Below are 20201 nucleotides of genomic sequence, written 5' to 3'. Positions count from 1 at the left end.
ACATAATTCATCTTGCGTAAAATGAAATTTACTTTGAAAGTAACGCTTTTCAACCACCATTCGCAGTATTTTCCTGCGGCCTGTTAGAACAGTTGTCAGAGAGCACCAGAGAACAGTGTTACTGCGCGTGCGCAGCTGCGATGACGTAGGAATACCACATGTTCGTACCTATATAGCATTAAGAGATCTTGCATTACATCGTAAATGAAACAGATCATCATAGGGTACTCCAAAAGCATAGGATTTTCGTAAACCAGACTAAAATGCATCATTCGGCAGAAAGTGCACATTTGTATGGTCAGATTCACAAAGAAATAGGCCCCAACTAGATGTTAAGCTTTTCAGTGTGGTTTTCGGGCTGCAAATTTTCTTGGAGTACCAGTATGTAAAGTTTGGTTTTTTATTAAGGCATAATGCCATACATGCCAAGGGATAAAAATGGGCACTTGTAATTGAGCAAACAATTGACACTAGCCAGTACTGTGGAATAAAACGTTTCGTTTCAAGTAAACTGACTGCCTCTGTGGAAAAAAAAACTAATAAAAGCCAAATTTCTTTAGCAAATCAACAAAAATAACTTCAGTATTCTGAAAAGCAATTAATGCTTGACTGCCAAAAATTTGGAATTAAAATAAAATCAGGAAACTAAAATTAACAACATTTCAGTCTTTAGTAATTATACGACTATTTTAATTCACTTGCTAGCTCTCAGCCAGAGAAATTCATTTAGTTTTCATTTGACGTGAGAGTTGTAAACGAAGAAGAAACAGCAAAATCACTAAACCTAAACACGGGTCACATGGAGACTACCATCCTCTCCACTGCTACTTAGACTGATCTGCATGAATTTGGCAGCTTGGACTCGCAGAAGAATTTTTCCGGCTGTGTTTGACTGCTTGTTGCTACAGCTGATACTGCTAACAGCCGTACTTCAAATAGCCATAAGCGGGAGCAGGTTCTGCTCATACACGAATCAACTGCGCATGCGCACGAGTCTGCTGGCAACTGCTCAAACTAACCTAATGCAAACCGTTGTGACCTCACTGTAATCAGAAGCAGTTTGTTGTTATGAAGTATTGCATAGTCTTTGTACTAAAGCCTTTGACACATTGTGGTATTGGCATGTGCTTGTGTTTGCACTGTCGTTTGTTGTTGGAAACGGTGCATTTCCTTTGCAACTTAAGTTTATTTTGGTTTTCTTTCCCTTGTTTATGTTTTATTGCTGCAGTATTATTCTGCAGTAGTGGGCTAAAGTAAAATTCTTTGTTAGAGTATCAGTTCTTACCAGTCAAAATTACAAAATTTTTAACTGAAAACTAAAAGAAGGAAAAATTCCCGGAATTCTACAGAATTCCCGGGTTTTTTCCGGTTTTCTCCCGGAAGAAAAAATTCCCGGGTTTTTCCCGGATCTCCCGGGACGTATACACCCTGCAGCCACTCTGCGACACATTAAAACATCCAGCCTAAAAGCATTAGAGTGGAGAACACAAAGGGACAAAGGATATGCGCGAAAACTTATATAGAATGACAAAACCCACCATCATGTATAAAACGTAAAACTAAATTAGCCGAAGAGGCGTTGTCAGCTAAAATTAATGGCAACGGGTCTGGTAACTGAAGAGTCTGTCGCAGGGCAGCCAAAGAAGGACAGCTCACCAAGATATGGGCCAGTCACCCGGGCATCGCACCGACACTGAGGTGGGTCATCACAGTGCAGGAGGTAGCCGTGTATCATCCAAGTGTGGCCAATGTGGAGCTGGCAGAGAACCACAGAGTCCCTGCGAGAGGCATGTATGGAGGACTAACACATTCGTAGTCTCCTTAATGGCACACAGTTTGTTGTGTGTGTTGAGGTTATGCCATTTCATCTCCCAAAGCCACAAAACCTTGCGGCATAGTACGGACCACATGTCAGTCGCAGAGAAGCCGATCTCCATCAGCAGTTTTCGTGTAGCCTGTTTGGCCAGCCTGTTGGCAAGTTCGTTGCCTGGGATTCCGATGTGACCTGGGGTCCACACAAACATCACTGGACCGTTCCAGGGCATAGATGAACTCCTGGATGGTCGCTATAAAAGGATGACGACGGTAGCACTGGTGGATAGCTTGTAGGCCGCTCAAGGAGTCAGTACACAGAAGAAACAACTTCCCAGGGCATAAACAGATAAGCTCAAGAGCATGAGATACAGCCACCAGCTCAGCAGTGAAAACACTGCAGCCATCGGGCAAAGAATGCTGTTCAATATGTCCTCCGTGGACATACATGAAGCCGATGTGAGCATCAGCCATTGAGCTGGAGGTGTAAACCACTTCATGGCCTTGGTACATGTCAAGAACCAAGAGGAAGTGACAGCAGAGAGCTGCTGTGTTAACTGAGTTCTTAGAGCCATGTGAAAGGTCCAGGCGAAGCCGTGGCCTAGGCGTACACTATGGAGGTGTACGTGAATGGACATCAAGTATAGGTGGTAAAGGCAAGGACTCCAGTTCGGAAAAAAGGGATCGGACACAAACTGCAATTGGAAGCCCTGACCTGGGCCGCTGATGAGGGAGATGAACCGCCGTGAGTGGGAAAAGGAGACGGTGATTCGGATGTGCAGGAGAACTACGAATGTGTGCAATGTAACTGGCAAGCAGTTGCGCACGCCTAAACTTCAATGGAGGGACTCCGGCCTCCACAAGGACGCTGGTCACCAGACTCGCCCTGAAAACTCTTGTCACTAGGCGAAAGCCACGGTGGTGCACTGGGTTGAGTAAACACAATGCTGAGGCTGCCGCCGAACCATAAACCAGACTCCCATAGTCAAAGCGGCACCAGTACTGGTGGAGCAGTATGAAATGCAGAAGTTGTCTGCATACAGAGAAGGTGAGACGGACGGCCCTACAGCTGCTGCTAGACCATTAATGGCCACTAAAAATAGACACACACTCAAGACAGAGCCCTGTGGGGCCCCATTCTTCTGGATATGGGGGGGGGGGGGGGGGGGAACTATGGGAGGCACCAACTTGGACAAGTACAAAGCGACAGGTAATTCTGGATAAAAATCGGGAGTGAGCCTCTGAGACCACACTCGTATAACGTGGCACGGATATTATGTCGCCAGATGGTGTCATAAGCTTTAGGTAAATCAAAAAAGATGGCAACCAGGTGTTGGCATCTGGAAAAGACTTTTCAGATGGCAGACTTGAGGAACACAAGATTATCAGTAGTAGAGCGACCCTGGTGGAAGCCGCCCTGACATGGAGCCAGTAGGCCACATGACTCCAGGACCCAACCCAACCTCTGACGCACCATACGTTCCACCAACTTACAAAGAACGTTGGTGAGGCTGATGGGTCAATAGCTATCCACATCAAGCGGGTTTTTACCGGGTTTGTGCATTGGAATGATGTTGCTCTCCCACCGCTGTGATGGAAAGACACCATCGCACCAGATCCGGTTGAAGATAACAGGGAGATGTCACTTGTAGTCAGATAAGAGATAATTTAATCATCTGACTGTGGATCCGACCTGGCCCAGGAGCAGTGTCGCGGCAATGTGCAAGAGCACTGAGGAGCTCCCACTCTGTAAATGGGGCGTTTAAGGATACACTGTGGCGTGTAGTGAATGAGAGGACCTTCCCTTCCAGCCGCCATTTGAGAGTGCAAAAAGCTGGGGGGTAATTCTCCAACACAGATGCTCAGCAAAGTGCTCAGCAAACTCAGCAATCGTGTTTGTGTCGGTAGATAACACACCATTTATGTTAACACCGGCAACACCTGTTGGGGCCTGGCACCCGAAAACACGTCTGATCTTTGCCCAGACTTGGGAAGGTGATGTATGGCACCCAATGGTCAAGACAGCTCTCTCACAACACTCCTCCTTCCGTCGTTTGATAAGTTGGCGAACACGGGCACAGATCTGTTTAAAGGAGATTCAACAGTGACAGCAGAGGTGAAAGTTTCCCAGTCTGCCTTATTAAAAGGCCATCTGGCAGGCATCCGTGGGCCTGATGCCGAGGCAGTGGCAGGAAGACGGGGAAGCGGTCACTATCACACAGGTTGTCATGTGCTGGGCAGTGACAGGAAGATGGGGAAGGGGTCACTACCACACAGGTCATCATGTGTTCTCCAGTGGATACATGGGAGAAATGGGAGAAGTCCTGGGTGGCAAATTGATAAATCAATGGCCGAGTAACTACCATGAGCCACACCGAAATGTGTGGCGGACTCAGTATTTAAGAGACAGAGGTCAAACTGAGACAGTAAGCACAGTGCCACACCACAGGGGGTTATGAGTGTTAAAATCTCCCAAAAGGAGGACAGGTTTAGGGAGTTGATCAATCAGTGCAGTTAATACATTCAGGGATACTACACCATACGGAGGAAGATATACACTGCAGTTATTTCCTGCATTGTCCATATTCTGACAGCCACAGATTCAAGAGGGGTTTGAAGGGGCACAGTTTCACTACAGACTGAGTTTAGGACATAAACGCAAAGTCCACCTGACACTCGATTATAGTCACTACCGTTCCTGTAGTATCCCTTATAGCCACGGAGGGCAGGGGTCCACATTGCCGGGAACCAGGTTTCCTGGAAGGCAATGCAGAAAGCAGATGTAAAGCTTAACAGTTGCTGTAGCTCAGCCAGGCGGTGGAAAAAACTGCCACTGTTCCACTGGAGGATGACATCATCTTGAGACTGGGAAGGCATGGAACATTCAATAAAGCAGGTTATGCCTAAGGGTCACCTGCTGCCACCGTCTTTTTGCCTAAGCAGTCTATATCCATTGTGTTCGAAGGTCCGGTGAGATATAGGTCCTCAGCGGATGCCAGAATCTCCACCTCATCCATAGACGCAGAGCTTGTAGGTGGTGTTGGTATGGGTGCCACCGCAAGTCCCTTGGTCTTGGGGACCTTCTTTTTGGATTTCTCTTGCTGCTCCTTGAGCTTCTCTGGCTGGGAGGACTTCACTGATTCAGTCTCCGGGACTGAGGATGAGTTTGAAGCCCTACCACAAGCTGCTTTTTGGTTTATCAGCCATTGGTGGGTGTCATATTTCCCACTAGCAGAAACCTGGGAAGGGAGTGACCCAAGGGACCCCTTCCTAGCGAGAGGAGCTGAAGAAGCCTTACGCTTCTCCGGCTCAGAAGTGGGGACTGATATCCCCACTGGTTGGAGGGGTGTTGGTCCCAAAGTAAGTGTTGCGGGAGCAACAGGGAGGGAAGTGCCCCCCACCATCAAGTGGGCAGGTGTAGCCTTCTGGTTCTGAGAGGAGACAGGAATGCGAGGAACTGATGGGGTGACAACTGTTCTCGTAGCGATGGCGTAAGAGGTGGTCATAGACACAGGATATAGGCGCTCAAATTTCCTCTTAGCCTCAATGTAGGTCAGTCTGTCCAAGGTCTTATATTTCATGATTTTCCTCTCTTTCTGTAAAATCCGACAGTCTGGCGAGCAAGGTGAATGATGCTCTCTGCACTTGACGCAGATGGGAGGCAGGGCACATGGAGCATTGGGACGTGATGGATGTCTACAATCTCGACATGTAATGCTGGAAGTACAGCGGGAAGACATATGGCCAAACTTCCAACACTTAAATCACCTCATCGGGGGAGGGATATATGGCTCGACATCACAGCAGTTCACCATCACCTTGACCTTTGTGGGCAATGTGTCACCCTCAAAGGCCAAGATGAAAGCAATGGTGGCAACCTGATTATCCCTCGGACCCCGATGGACGCACCGGACGAAACGAACACCTCGCCGCTCTAAATTGGTGAGCAGCTTGTCGCCAGACTGCAAAAGAAGGTCCTGGTGGAATATAATGCCCTGGACCATATTTAAGCTCTTATGGGGCATGATGGTAACAAAAACATTCCACAACTTTTCACAAGCGAGTAATGTCTGTGACTGGGCAGAGGATGCTGTTTTTATCAAGACTGACCCAGAGTGCATTTTTGACAAGCCCTCCACCTTCCCAAACTTGTCCTTCAAATGCTCCACAAAAAACTGAGGCTTCATGGACATAAAATATCCCCCATTAATTCTCGTACATACGAGGTACCGGGGCGAATAAACTACACTGCCATCCTTAGCCTGGCGTTCCTCCCATGATGTGTCCAGGGAGGGGAACAATTTGGGGTCATATTTCTTAGCATTGAAGTTAGACTTTGCCCGCTTAGAGATGGCTGGTGGCAGACCACCAGCAAGAGATGATGTACTATGCTTCATGCTAAGCCATCCACTCTGATGCCACCCACTCCTACCAGGGGCCCTCCCCATGGGCGCCACCCAGCCTCAGCAAGGGGCACCTGGAAGGATGGCTGTTGCCGGGAGTCCCGATGCCCCAGGGAGATGGGCATCTACTCCATGGCACGTGGGGAGTTAATGGCGCTGGCATCATTGGAGCGATCTCTGTGTTATCAGGAGGCTACAACAAACAGGGTGCAGGGTGGCCCCACCACAACAGACTGGCTACTGTGCTGGATATGAGGTGCTAAGAAGTCCATGGTCATCGTCGGTGCAGAAAGAGACACTGCATAGTGTATGGTGGAAAACACACCCAGAAAGGTCTCCTTGCCCAAGAGATGGAGAATGAGTGGGACTGCAATGCGACGATGAGAAAGTGGGCTAAAGATCTCAATGCACAATGGACACAATGCACCATGTAAGGCACCCATCCCCAATCGGCTCGCTCTTCAGGAAAATTTGATAAGGTAGAGGTCAAATCTGACAGGGGACCATCACATAAAGGTCAAAACGTGAGAGACTCCTTTTAGTCTCCTCTTACCACATGCAGGAAAACCTCGGGGCTATTCTAACACCCAGACCCGCAGAGGGGTTCTGTTTCTTGTTGCACTTGCTAAGCAGAAATGTACAAGAAGATACTTCTTTACATTTCTATTTTCAGCCATATTCAGTGATGCAATAACAGCATTGTGATAAATGATCCCCTGCACTACATGAACCAGAAGAAAATAATAATTGGATCCTTTTACCAACCTCCCAACTCAGATGATACAATTGATGAAAGGTTCACAGAAAATATCAGTTTTATCTCAAACTTGTACTCAGCTCATACAATTATAGTTAGTGGCGACTTTAATTTACCCTCGATATGTTGGCATAAATATTTGTTTAAATCCGGAGGTGCGGATAAATCGTCATCTGAAATTGTGCTAAATGCATTCTCTAAAAATTATTTCGAGTAGTTAGTTCATTTATGAATAGTAAATGATTGTGAAAACACACATTACCTCTCAGTAACAAATTATTTTGAGCTAATAATGAGCATCAAAATGGATACAGGGATTAATGAACACAGGGTTATCATAGCGTGATTGACCCCAAATCCTCAAAAAAATAAATGAAAACTTAACCTGTTCAAAAAATCAGATAAAAGTTCACTTGATACCTTCTTGAGAGACAATCTCCACTCCTTTCAAATTAACAATGGAAGTGTAGACCAGATGTGGCTTGAATTAAAAGAAATAGTATCAGTAGCAATTGAGAGATTTATAAAACTAACGAATGATGGAGCGGACACTCCTTGAGACACAAAATGGGTCAGAACACTGTTGCAGTAACAATGAAAAAAACGCCAAATTTAAATGGATGCTGAATCTGCAAGATTGTCGATTTTTTACAGAAGCTCGAAATTTAGTGCTGACTTCAATGCGAGATGCTTATAATAGTTTCCACAATGAAACTTTTCTTGAAACCTGGCAAAAAATCCAAAAAGATTCAGGTCGTATGTGAAGAATGCTAGCGAGAAGACACAACAATGCCTTCTCTGCGTGATAGCAATGGAAATATTATCGATGATAGTACTGCCGAAGCGGAGTTACTAAACATAGGCTTCCGAAATTCCTTCACCAAAGAAGATGAAGTAAATATTCCAGAATTTGAATAAAGAACAACTGCAAACATGAGTAATGTAGAAATAGATATCTTTGGAGTAGTGAAGTAACTTAGATCACTTAGCAAAAGGAAGTCTCCCGGTCCGGACTGTATACCAGTTAGGTTTCTTTCAGAGTTTGTTGATACAAACCTATACAATCATATACAATCGTTTGGTGGATGAAAGATCCGTACCCAAAGACTGGAAATTTGCACAGGTCACACCAATATTCACGAAAGGCAGTAGGAGTAATATGCTAAATTACAGGCCCATCTCATTAACGTCGATATGCAGTAGGATTTTAGAACATATATTGTATTTGAACATTATGCATTACCTTGAAGATAATGGTCTATTGACACACAGTCAACAGGGATTTAGAAAACATCGTTTTTGTGAAACGCAACTAGCTGTCTGCTCGCATCACACAAAGTGTTGAATGCTACTGACAAGAGATTTCAAATTCATTCCATATTTCTAGATATCCAGAAGGCTTTTGACACTGTACTACGCAAGAGGCTTGTAGTGAATTTGCAGGCTTATGGAATATCGTCTCAGTTATGTGAATGAATTCATGATTTCCTATCAGAGGGGTCACAGTTTGCAGTAATTGATCGAAATTCATCAAGTAAAACAGAAGTGATTTCTAGTGTTCCTCAAGATAGTGTTATAGGCCCTTTGCTGTTCCTTATCTGTATAAACAATTTAGGAGACAATCTGAGCAGGCATCTTAGACTGTTTGCAGATAATGCTGTCGTTTATCAACTAGTAAAGTCATCATCAGATCAAAACAAATAGCAAAATGATTTAGAAAAGATATCTGTGTGGTGCAAAAATTGCCATTGACCATAAATAACGAAAACTATGGGGTCATCCACGAGTGCTAAAAGGAATTTGTTAAACTTTGATTACACGATAAATCTGTCAAATCTAAAGGCCATAAATTCAATTAAATACCTACGAATTACAATTACGAACAACTTAAATTGGAAGCAACACAGAAAATGTTGTGGGGAAGGCCTACCAAAGACTGTGTTTTATTGGAAAGATACTTAGAAAATGTAACAGATCTACTAAAGGGGCTGCCTACACTACACTTGTCTGTGCTCTTTTACAATACTGCTCTGCAGTGCATGATCCTTAACAGATAGGACTGATGGAGTACTTCGAGAAAGTTCAAAGAAGGGTAGCACGTTTTGTATTATCAGAAATAGGGGAGAGTGTGTCAGTGAAATGATACAGGATTTGGGGCGGACATCATTAAAACAAAGGCGTTTTTCATTGTGGAGGAATCTCTTGACAAAATTTTGATCACCAAGTTTCTCCTCCAATTGCAGAAAGAAATGATCATCATAATAAAATAATGGAAATCAGAGCTCGCAAGGAAAGATATAGGTGTTCGTTTTTTCCGCACGGTGTATGAGATTGGAATAATAGAGTGAAGGTAGTACGATGAACCCTCTGTTAGGCATTTAAATGTGATTTGAAGAGTAACCATGTAGATATAGATGTAGATATGCTCGGGTCTGTTTGTAACCAGGAGATCTAAGATGTTACCTTCACAAGTGAGTTTGCTGAATAACTGCTCAAGATAATTCTCAGATAAGGGTTCAGAACAATTTCACACAAATTATTGTCCCAACTATGTGCCCTAATTGCTTTAGGCTTCTAGTCTACAGCTGTTTAAGTTGAAATCTACCTCTAATGACCAGGAACTTAACATGCAACCTTCTCACAGCTTTTCTTCAAATACTCTGCCACTACTGCAGTGGTAGAGGATCTACAAAAGGATTTGATTACTGTATATCAACCAACTTTAAAACTTATCACTACTCAAAAAATTTTGGATTTGTAATCTGTACTGAACTCACTAGGTACGGTACCATCATATTATTTATCGTTATCTACATACCTCCACTACCAGCATTCAACCTATGTTTATGATATACATTCCAATCAGTATTTAGAATCTCACCACTGTTAAAATCTGGTTCAGCCAGCTCTCTGCCCTTATTAATATGTGGGCATTATTACATGTTGTAAAAGAGACTAGCTCTGAGACCTTTCCATGAACACTACTGCAGTTAACCATCAATATATTATGATAAAATGCTACTCCCTTTAATTAATCAAGCTGATATTTTTTTTCCATACTGAAATCAGAAGGAGTCTTATTAGACATATGGAGGGATTTCTCCACCATAAAAAACTCACATGTACATGCCTGATGTGCTCCGTTGCCCAAGTAGCCACTTCTTGCATATAGTGCACATCTGGTCCTTTAAAGGTGTCCTACAGTTCTACAGCCATTAGTGAAGGATGGAAAATCTGCAGCCAAGATTGTCACAGGATTTTCTGAACCACTAGTTTAAATCTTCCACTCGGCTGCAAACCAGAGGACTGCAAGTAATTCAAAGAATGATGTTGCAAACTGCTAGCTCTACTGCTACAGGATGTGAGAGGCTAGCGGTCTTCACTGAAACAGCCAACTGCCCATAGGAACCCAGGCTGCAGGTGCCATTCATGCTGACATTAGCCACAATATGGAGCTGAGAGCACACAACATATTCAGTTGTTACCAACAGAGCCACTTCTGCATCTTGGATGAGACCCCTCAAGCAAGCCAACAGAGGGGACACTGGCATTCATTCCTGCCCTGCCAACTATTTCCCTAACAGGCAATAACACAACTGTGTTTAGGGCAAGGGGTCTAGCCACATGGTCAGCAATCACTTTCACTTCCACCCAAAGATTCACAACCCTACTAATGTTTGCCATTCAATTTTAGGTGGGTATCATTCCATGACAAGTGAACAGGATGTCATTGTGATATCGGGGGCCCCAGGTAACACCATAAGCATCAAAGGAGGCAAAAGATTCTTCTCAGGTGCCCCAATCCCATTGCAGCCTTGAGTAGCAGTCTGGAGCCTAATGAGCACGGTCAACACAGCTCCCACCTGTTCGCAGAAAATGACCAATACCCCTTATTTCTGAACACAATCCATCTGTAATCTATATTCATCTATACAAGGAATATAATAATAAAACAAGCAGCTACTAGATGCAATATAATTATGGCTGTTATGCTGCTTTAGGTTATCACTACATTACAAAATCAGCTCATGTGACACTAACCTTTTTTCTGAAATATATGGTGGTTGGTGCTACTTACTACACAGAGGAGGCACTGAGTGGCAGAAAAGTGCACTGAAAAAAGGACCGTTAGACATTATTAGTTATTGTAAAGCTAGGTCCTTTAATCAGGCACAGATAAAGCAACCCCCCCCCCCCCACACACACACACACACAATCAGAGAGAGAGAGAGAGAGAGAGAGAGAGAGAGAGAGAGAGAGAGAGAGATTCTGATGAAAGGCTGAATACAATAGCTAACAATATCTTCTTCTTTCAATGTGCCTGTTTGCCACTCAACACCATCTCTCTGTGGTGAGTAGCAATCTATCTTTTTCCTCTTGTTAAAATACACAAATACTTAGGTAAATTAATCTACACTAGTCATACACTTATACACAGATTACTATTCATTTCTTCACAGACACACATGAGAACAAAGACTAGACTAAATGCTGTGTAATAACAGAGACTGCTGCTGCTGGCGCATGTGCTTCACTATACAGCTGCAACTCTACTGTTTATTCAAGATGATGAGTACGGCACACTTTGAAATGTTGTGATATTTTAACACTGATATCTGACTGGAAACCAAAGAGCTTTTCATCACTATATACCACGGACGCAAAATTCAAATCATAAAGACTGGAAAATTGATAGCATTTGCGTGCTAACTTACAGCTTTGTCTAGAAACATTTTGTCTCCAGAGAGGTGGTAAGTACTGAGGAGGCTTCCTAAGACTCTTATTGTGACTTCGAAGAGATTCACATCTCTGTTTATATCAAAATGGAGATTTTCAGCCACCCAGTTCCTAGCTTCTGCGAACTCTGTAGAAAAAGAAAAACAAGTACATAACTACAAAAAGGTTAAAATAAATTGCTTTATTTTACATTTTACTACTGCCAGTGTACTTTCATGTCAAAATACACAATTATGAGTCTCACGAGTCTCCATGTAATAAAAATACTAATCAAAATTTCCTACTATCAGAATAAATATTACACAAACTTCATTACCAGAGGCAACTTCCAGCCAATGGCTGGATCTGTTTTACACATTTTCCTTTATTCTCCCACCAGCACTCTGCCAACACAGTGACACAATCTTTTCTTTTCCTCCAAATATTCTTCTCCACTCCTTTCAGCCAACTATACCTTGGTAGTACTATATGCGATTTTTTTTTTAAATTGTGAAATCCAGAGCATACTGTAACACACCAATATGAGGACTGTTCAAAAAATTCCAGGACATTTGTAATTTTGTGTCAATGGTGTGCTGGAGTGAAATGCAATTGGCATCCTTGCACACACCTGTATTTGTGTAGCTGCAGAAGTTTCACTGTTGTATATCTGTTAGTTATTGTTCAGTGCTGTACCAAGAAGAACATTGTGTTGCACAGCTTGCAAATTAGAGAAGCAACGCATCTGCAGTAAATTTTGTGTGAAACTTAAGAAAATCTTTATGAAGATGCAACAAATGATGCAGGGAGCATTCGATGACGAGTGCTTAAACCGTGCTAGGTGTTACAAATGACTCACGCAGTTTAAAAATGGCTGGACAGAAGTTAAAGATGATCCTTGTTCAGGACGCCTTTCTACATCTAGTGACAATGCTCATGTCAGGAACATTAATGAAATTGTGTGTGCCAATCGAAGACAGACTGTCCAAGAGATTGCAGAAGAATGTAACATTTTAGCTGGATTATGTCATGGAATCCTGACACAACATCCTGGCTGCTTCGTGTAGCTGCAAAGTTCGTCACACAGCTCATGAGTCAAGACCAGAAAGACCTTCGCCTCGCAGCCTGTGATGAGCCTTTAGGTCACACAAATGAGAATGAGATGTTCCTCAAGAGAATCATTACTGGTGATGAGATGTGGGTCTATGATTACGATGTTGAGACTGTGGTTCACTCTTCACAGTGGGTCAGGAAAAGTTCTCCAAGACCAAAAACAACTTGTCAGGTCATATCAAATGTCAAAGCCATGCTGATAGTTTTCTTTGACTCTGAAGGATTAGTTAATCACGAATTCATGCTACATGGACAAACTGTTAATCGGTGGTACTATCAGGATGTGTTACGGTGCCTGTGAGAAAATGTGAGAAGGAAATGGCCTGAAATACTGCGAGACAATTCATGGTTCTTGCATCATGATAATGCACCCAAACATTCATCCCTGTTGATGTGTGAGTACTGCACAAGAAACGAAATCACCATACTGCCTCATTCACCAAGCTCTCCAGACCTGGCCATTGCGGACTTCTTGAAAACCCCATTGAAAGGATAAAGATTTGCATTGATATATGAGATAAAAGAAAATTCGCAGATGAAATTTTGCGCAACCCAGCAAGAGGCATACCAAGACTGCTTCTGGAAGTGGAAATGGCGTTGGGAGTGGTGTATCTATTATGGAGGAGAGTATTTCAAAGGAGACTATGTACAATAAGTAAAAGAAAAATTTTGTGGGCAACATTCCATAATTTTTTGAGCAGATGTCGTATGTCCAATTATATAGGTCAAGGGGAGCAGCCATGGGGATTAAAAAAATGAAAGTATGGGAAAAGTAAGTACATTTCAACAAATGCCGATAACACTCCTGCATTTATAGTTACATGATACTGTCTATTTCTGATACAAGGTACAATTGTATCCATTTTTATTAAGATGAAACTGTATCGTGTCTTATAAATGGAAAGATTTTACAACTGAGGATAATTGTTCCAAATACAAGCAATATTTACATGAATTTTTCCAAAATAAATTTATGACGTAATGTACATGATCAAAGACGTGAACCCTCTTTTCCTTTTATTTTGTTGTATAGCATAGTTTCTCTAAAAAGAATTTAAAAAATTAATGTGCTCTAAAATACGTACTAAGTACAAGATAAAAACTATTTTGAAGTTATGTGATTCACAAAATTGATTTTGATGTCTGATATGCTGAACCAACAGCCAAGGTAGTCACAGAGTAAGGAGGTTCCTAAGACGCAACATATAAAAAACTTCTGTTCCTGAAGTATGTAGAATGAGTATACCTTGGAATCTGCACAAAAGTTTTTGTAAACCACATAATCACTAATACTCTTTCATATTATAGGATAAAAATGCAATAATTTGTACAAGATGTCCTCACTGCCATTTGATGATCAGCTTAGGTCTAAAATTAGCAATGAAAAATAAATTATTGTTTCAAAGCAGTGTGAAAAACTGTATCTTTCATCCCTGCAGATATTTGTAAATTTCTTTCAGGCAGTGAGATAACATACACAGAATATTTTTGTGACTAACAACTGCAGAGAACAAGATAAAAATTTGTGTGAACGTTTGAAGATTTATTTAAATGTTTGAGTAGTTCAAGATATTGAATAAATGCTTCAAGGGGGTTCTTGCACATTATATTAGTGAATCTTAAACTTTCAGTGACTTCCTCCGTCGTCACTGACAGGAGATTACATTTCAGTATACCATTAGGTAGATTAGTTGGCCAAATTACAGTTTGTCATGGAGACGTCATGAAGTTACAGAATTTATGCATGCTACCGGAGATTTTGTTGTTGTCCATGATTGAAGAGCATTGTTCATTTCTTTAGTCAATGGATGACACAACTGATTTATCTGTTGCTTTTCAGCATCAAGCACTTGTTTCCAAGCACCAATAAGTGTGTAGCCACCGACACACATTGTGATCTCAATGGTTTCTTTGATAATCAAATCTCAGTAAGTATACACATGGGATAATATTCCTGTTTTGTAAAGACAATTGTTTGTTCACAAGTCTGTGTTCAGCAACAGCATATTCATCAATATCACAATATTTAATTGGTGTTAGCTTTTGTGTGACATTCTGAAATTGTTCGTACTGACTGACGAATGTAACTGCTACCCCATTCAAAAGATGTTTTAAAATTCCAGGAACACTGAGATCAAGTCTGTCTTTTATTAGGCACCACATCTCTCTAATTTTCTTCAGCGGTTGGAAGATGGAATGAATGCTACGTCCATCCAAGATTTTGCTTATTTTATTTCTCATAGCCATAATATCAGGGAGGAATTCTATGAGCTGCTCATCTTCTGATTATTGAGTATCTCAGTGTGTTTCTTTCTCAGATATGGCTAACTTAATATCTCAATTATTATAGCCATTCTTTTGGGACATGTTTCTTATCAGCTATTGCCCCCCATGAGCCATGGGCATTGCTATTGGTGGGGTAGCTTGCGTGCCTTGGTGATACAGAAACCTGTACTGTAGGTGTAACCACAATGGAGGATATCTGTAGAGAAGCCACACAAATTTAAGGTTCCTGAAGAGGGGCACAGCAGCCTTTTCAGTAGCTGCTGTGGCAAAAGTCTAGATGATTGACTGATCTGGCCTTGTAACATTAACCTAAACGGCCTTGCCGTGCTGGTACTGCGAACATCTGACAGCAAGGGGAAACTACAGCCGTAATTTTTCCTGAGGGCATGCAGCTTTACTGTATGGTTAAATGATGGCACCCTCTTGGGCAAAAAATTCCAGAGATAAAATAGCCCCTCATTTGGATCTCCGAGTGGGGACTACTCAGATAGATGTCATTATCAGGAGAAACAAAACTGGCATTCTACAGATTGGAGCATGGAATGTTCAATCCCTTAATCGGGCACGTATATTAGCAAATTTAATAAGTTAGAGAGATAAGCTGAATTTACATGTAGTGAGAATCAGTGAAGTTCGGTGGCAGGAGGAACAGGACTTCAGGTCAAGTGTATACAGTGTTATAAAAAGAAAATCATGGGTAATGCAGGAGTGGGTTTAATAATGAATAAGAAAAAGGAATCCATGTAAGCTACTACGAACAGCATAGCGAACACACTATTGTAGCTAAGATAGACCACAGTAGTAAAAGCTTATATACCAGCTAATTCCACAGATGATAAAGAAATTGAAGGAATGTAAGATGACACACAAGAAATTATTTAGATAGTTAAGAGAGACGAAAATCTGATGGGGGACTGGAATTTGACAGAAAGAAAAGGAAGAAAAGCAAAAATAATAGGTGATTATGGACTGGGGGAAAGGAATGAAAGAGGAAGCCACCTGGTAGAATTTTGCCAGAGCATAATTTAATCACTGCTAACACATGGTTTAAGAACCATGAAAGAAGGTTGTATATGTGGCAGAGACCCAGAGACAATAGAAAGTTTTAGTGTGATTATATAATGGTAAGACAGAGATTTCAGAGCCAGATTTTAAATTGTAAGACATTTCCAGTGGCATATGTGCAGTCTGACCACAATTTATTGGTTATGAGCTGTAGATTAAAACCAAAGAAATTGCAAAAAGGTAGGAACTTGAATAAGTTGAAAGAACCAGAAGTTGTTGAGAGTTTCACATGGAGCACTAGCCAACAGTTGAGTAGAACAGGGGAAATGAGAACAGTACAAGCCAAATGGGTAGCTTTAAGATATGAAATAGTTAAGGCAGCAGAGGATCAAATAGGTAAAAATACAAGGCCTAGTAGAGACCCTTGGATAACACAAAAGGTATTGAATTTAATTGTTGAAAGAATAAAATATAAAAATGCTGCAAATAAAGCAGGCAAAAGGGAACAAGAACATCTAAAAATGAGATTGACAGAAAATGCAAAATGGCTATGCAGGAATGGCTAGGGACAAATAAAAACCAGTCCTACACAAAGAAGGGAAAGTTGAAAGGTGAAAATAGCATACAAAGGGTCTTTACATGGGAGATGGACTTCAAGGAAATTGTATAGAAGTGGAAGAGGACATATATGAAGATGAGATGGGAGAATTGATACTGCGAGAAGAATTTGACAATACACTGAAAGACCTAAGTTGAAACAAGGTCCCAGTAGTAGATGACATTCTGCCAGAACTATTGATAGCCTTGGGAGAGCTAGCCTTGATGAAACTCTCCATCTGGCACACAAGATGTATGAGACAGGCGAAATACCCTCACACTTCAAGAAGAATATAAGAATTCCAATTCCAAAGACGGAAGGTGCTGGCAGGTGTGAATATTACCAAACTATCAGTTCAATAAGTCATGGTTGCAAAATACTAACACACTCTCTTTACAGAATGATTGAAAAACTTACAGAAGACAACCTTGGGGAAGATCAGTTTGGATTTCAGAGATATGTAGATACACATGAGGCAATACTGACCCTATGACTTTCTCAGAAGACAGGTTAAGGAAAGGCAAACCAATGTTTTTATAGCATTTGTAGCCTTTGAGAAAGCTTTTGCCAATGTTGAATGGAACACTGTTTTTGAAATTCTGAAGGTAGCAGGGGTAAAATACAGGGAGCAAAAGCCCATTTATAACTTGTGCAGACTCCTGTCAGCGGTTATAAAAGTCAAGGGGCATGAAAGGGAAGTAGTGGTTGAGAAGGGAGTGTGAGACACGGCTGTAGCCTATCCCTGATGTTATTCAATCTGTACACTGGCCAAGAAGTAAAGGAAATTAAGAAACATTTGGAGTAGGAATTAAAGTCAAGGGAGAAGAAATAAAAAGTTTGAGGTTTGCTGAAGACACCGTAATTCTGTCAGAGACAACAAATGACTTGGAAGAGCATTTGAATGGAATTGACAGTCTCTTAAAAGGAAAATATAAGATGAACATAAAAAAAGGATAATGGAATGTAGTCAAAATAAAATCAGGTGATTGCTGAGAGAATTGGATTAGCAAATGACACACAGAATTGGATTAGCAAATCACACACAAAGTAGTAGAAAAGTTTGCTATTTGGGCAACAGAATAAATGATGATGGTCGAAGTAGAGGGGATATAGAATGTAGACTGGCAATGGCAAGAAAAGCATTTCTAAAGAAGAGAAATTTGTTAACATGACTTAAATGTTAGGAAGTCTTTTCTGAAGATATTTGTCTTGAGTGTAGCCATGTATGGATGTGAGATATGGATGGTAAATAGTTCAGACAAGAAGAGCATGGAAGCTTTTGAAATGTGGTGCTACAGAAGAATGTTGCAGATTAGGTGGATAGATGATGTAACTAATAAGGAGGTACTTAACAGAATTGGGGAGACAAGAAATGTGTGGTGCAACTTGACTAAAAGAAGTGATTTGTTGATAGAACACATTCCGAGACATCAAGGGATCACCAATTTGGTACTGGAAGGGAGTGTGGCAGGTAAAAATTGTAGAGGGAGACCAAGAGAAGAATACCATAATCAAATTCACAAGGATGTAGGTTGCAGTGGTTATTTGGAGATGAAGAGAATCACACAGGGTACAGTAGTGAGGAGAGCTGCATCAAACCAGTCTTCAGACCGAAGACAACATCAGATATTTTATCTTGGAATCCAGGTGTTCCTTGTCACAGATAGTTCTTAGCTCTGTGTATCAGTGTCCTGAAACTTCTTTCTTATGGACTGGATGATGAAAGATTTATGCAGCGATATACTGGGGATACATGTTGCCTTCTAATAAACAGAGTGCCTTAGCCACCCACTTTGCTCGTTTCGCCACATGGAATCTTAGCGCTTTACCTGTTCATTGACCATATGAATAGTATGTGCTCTAATATCAAGTTCACTGCTGAGATGGAGGGAGAATTATAATTAACATTTTTAGATGTTCTATTTGAAAAAAATATCAGATGGGCAGCTAGGGCACTCTGTTTACCGAAAGCCAACACACACTGACCTATATTTCAGTGCACAAAGCTCTTATCATCCAGCCCATAAGAAAGCAGTTTTCGATACATTGGCGCACAGAGCTAAAAGTGTGACAAGGAACACTTCCAATTATGAAATTACATATTTAAGAAAGGTATTCTACAAAAACTGTTATTGTGATTAACACATTAAGCTAGAAACACACAGAGATACTCCTTCAGAAGATCATCAGCCAGTAGCATTCCTTCTTTTCTTTAGAGCTATGTCCCAATAAAATGGGCAGAGTCCTAAACAGACACAGTACTCACCCCATTTTCCAACCACTCAAGAAAATTAGAGAGATGCTCCACCCAGTAAAAGACAGCCTTGATTTCAGTGTTCTTGGAATTTATAAAATACATTGCGAATTTGGTAGCAGTTACATTGGTTGGTCAATATGAACAATTTCAGAATGCTGCACAGAGTACCAATACGATATTAAATACTACAATTTCTACAAATCTGCTGTTGCTGAATACACCCTCATGAACAAACATACTATTATGTCTCATAAAATAGGAATATTATCTCGTGTATCTACCAAAAGGGATTGCTTATCCAAGAACCCATTGAGATCAGAATGTGTAACAACAATTTTAATTGAGTCAGTGGCTACATCCTTAGTGGTGCATGGAAATGGGTGCTTGATGCTGAAGGGCAACAGAGAAATCAATTGAGTCATCCATCTAACAAAATCAGCATTGCTACCAAAGTTCTTCAGTCACGGACAGTGATAATTTCTAGTAGCATATGGAAGTTCCGTGACGATGGACGAAGTTGTTGAAAGTTGGAGATTCACAAATCTGACACAGCAAGAACTATACAAAGTATTTACTCATGAATGTTACCATGAAAAACAACAATTTCAAACTATTAATCAGAACTATAGATAGTTCTTCCTTCTTTTCCTTGTGCCTTTGTCCTGCATCAGCTTAGAGTCAAGGTGGCTGTTACAGATTTGGCCTGGTTAATTTAAAGGGTGGCCAGATGCCCTTCCTATCACCACCCCTTTAACCCCTAGGACAGAATACGTGTACCCCAACAGTTTGCATGGTCTGTTACTTGTATGAAAGTGACCAAAGTATTCTAAATGTTTGCAAATCATTGAACTGAGGTAGAACTTGGGTACCTGACCGGCATTTACCCAGTGGGATGTGGAAAACCACCGAGAAACCACATCGAGGCTGGTTGACAAACCAGCATTCATTGTTAATCAAGCAGGTCGATTCAATCCGAGCTAGCACACCTCCCCATTCTGGCAGCAGCACTAATGCGCATGGCTAATGGTTACCCGGACGTGTGAACAGATATTTAATAATAACAGTAATGACATACAAAAAGTATGAGGACTGTGTTTGACATTTTTACATAAGTATTGGGAGGTGTGTAAAGGGGGGAGGGGATTATTGGTACAAATTGTTTTATTGTTTCTCAAACTATTTTCACTTTAAAATTTCTGCACTTTTGAATATGTCAACCAATTCAGGAAACAGTTTTTCTACTCTGATGTTGGT

At 41.3% G+C, this 20201-nt stretch overlaps 1 protein-coding gene across 2 annotated transcripts in view; it reads right to left on the bottom strand.

Moving 5' to 3' along the window:
* The window catches only part of LOC126259178 (endoplasmic reticulum mannosyl-oligosaccharide 1,2-alpha-mannosidase), a 112534-nt gene that overhangs the window by 52163 nt on the left and 40170 nt on the right, over positions 1-20201 (bottom strand). For both annotated transcript variants that reach the window (XM_049955748.1, XM_049955747.1), the window contains exon 5: positions 11688-11836. In XM_049955748.1, the coding sequence (XP_049811705.1) occupies positions 11688-11836 (149 nt within the window). The remainder of the gene's footprint in view (positions 1-11687; positions 11837-20201) is intronic.

The sequence above is a fragment of the Schistocerca nitens genome, chromosome 5, assembly GCF_023898315.1.
Source record: "Schistocerca nitens isolate TAMUIC-IGC-003100 chromosome 5, iqSchNite1.1, whole genome shotgun sequence".
Classification (NCBI taxonomy): Eukaryota; Metazoa; Arthropoda; class Insecta; order Orthoptera; family Acrididae; genus Schistocerca; species Schistocerca nitens.
Note: the sequence above shows the minus strand (reverse complement) of the source record. Positions and strands in the feature narration are given on the sequence as shown.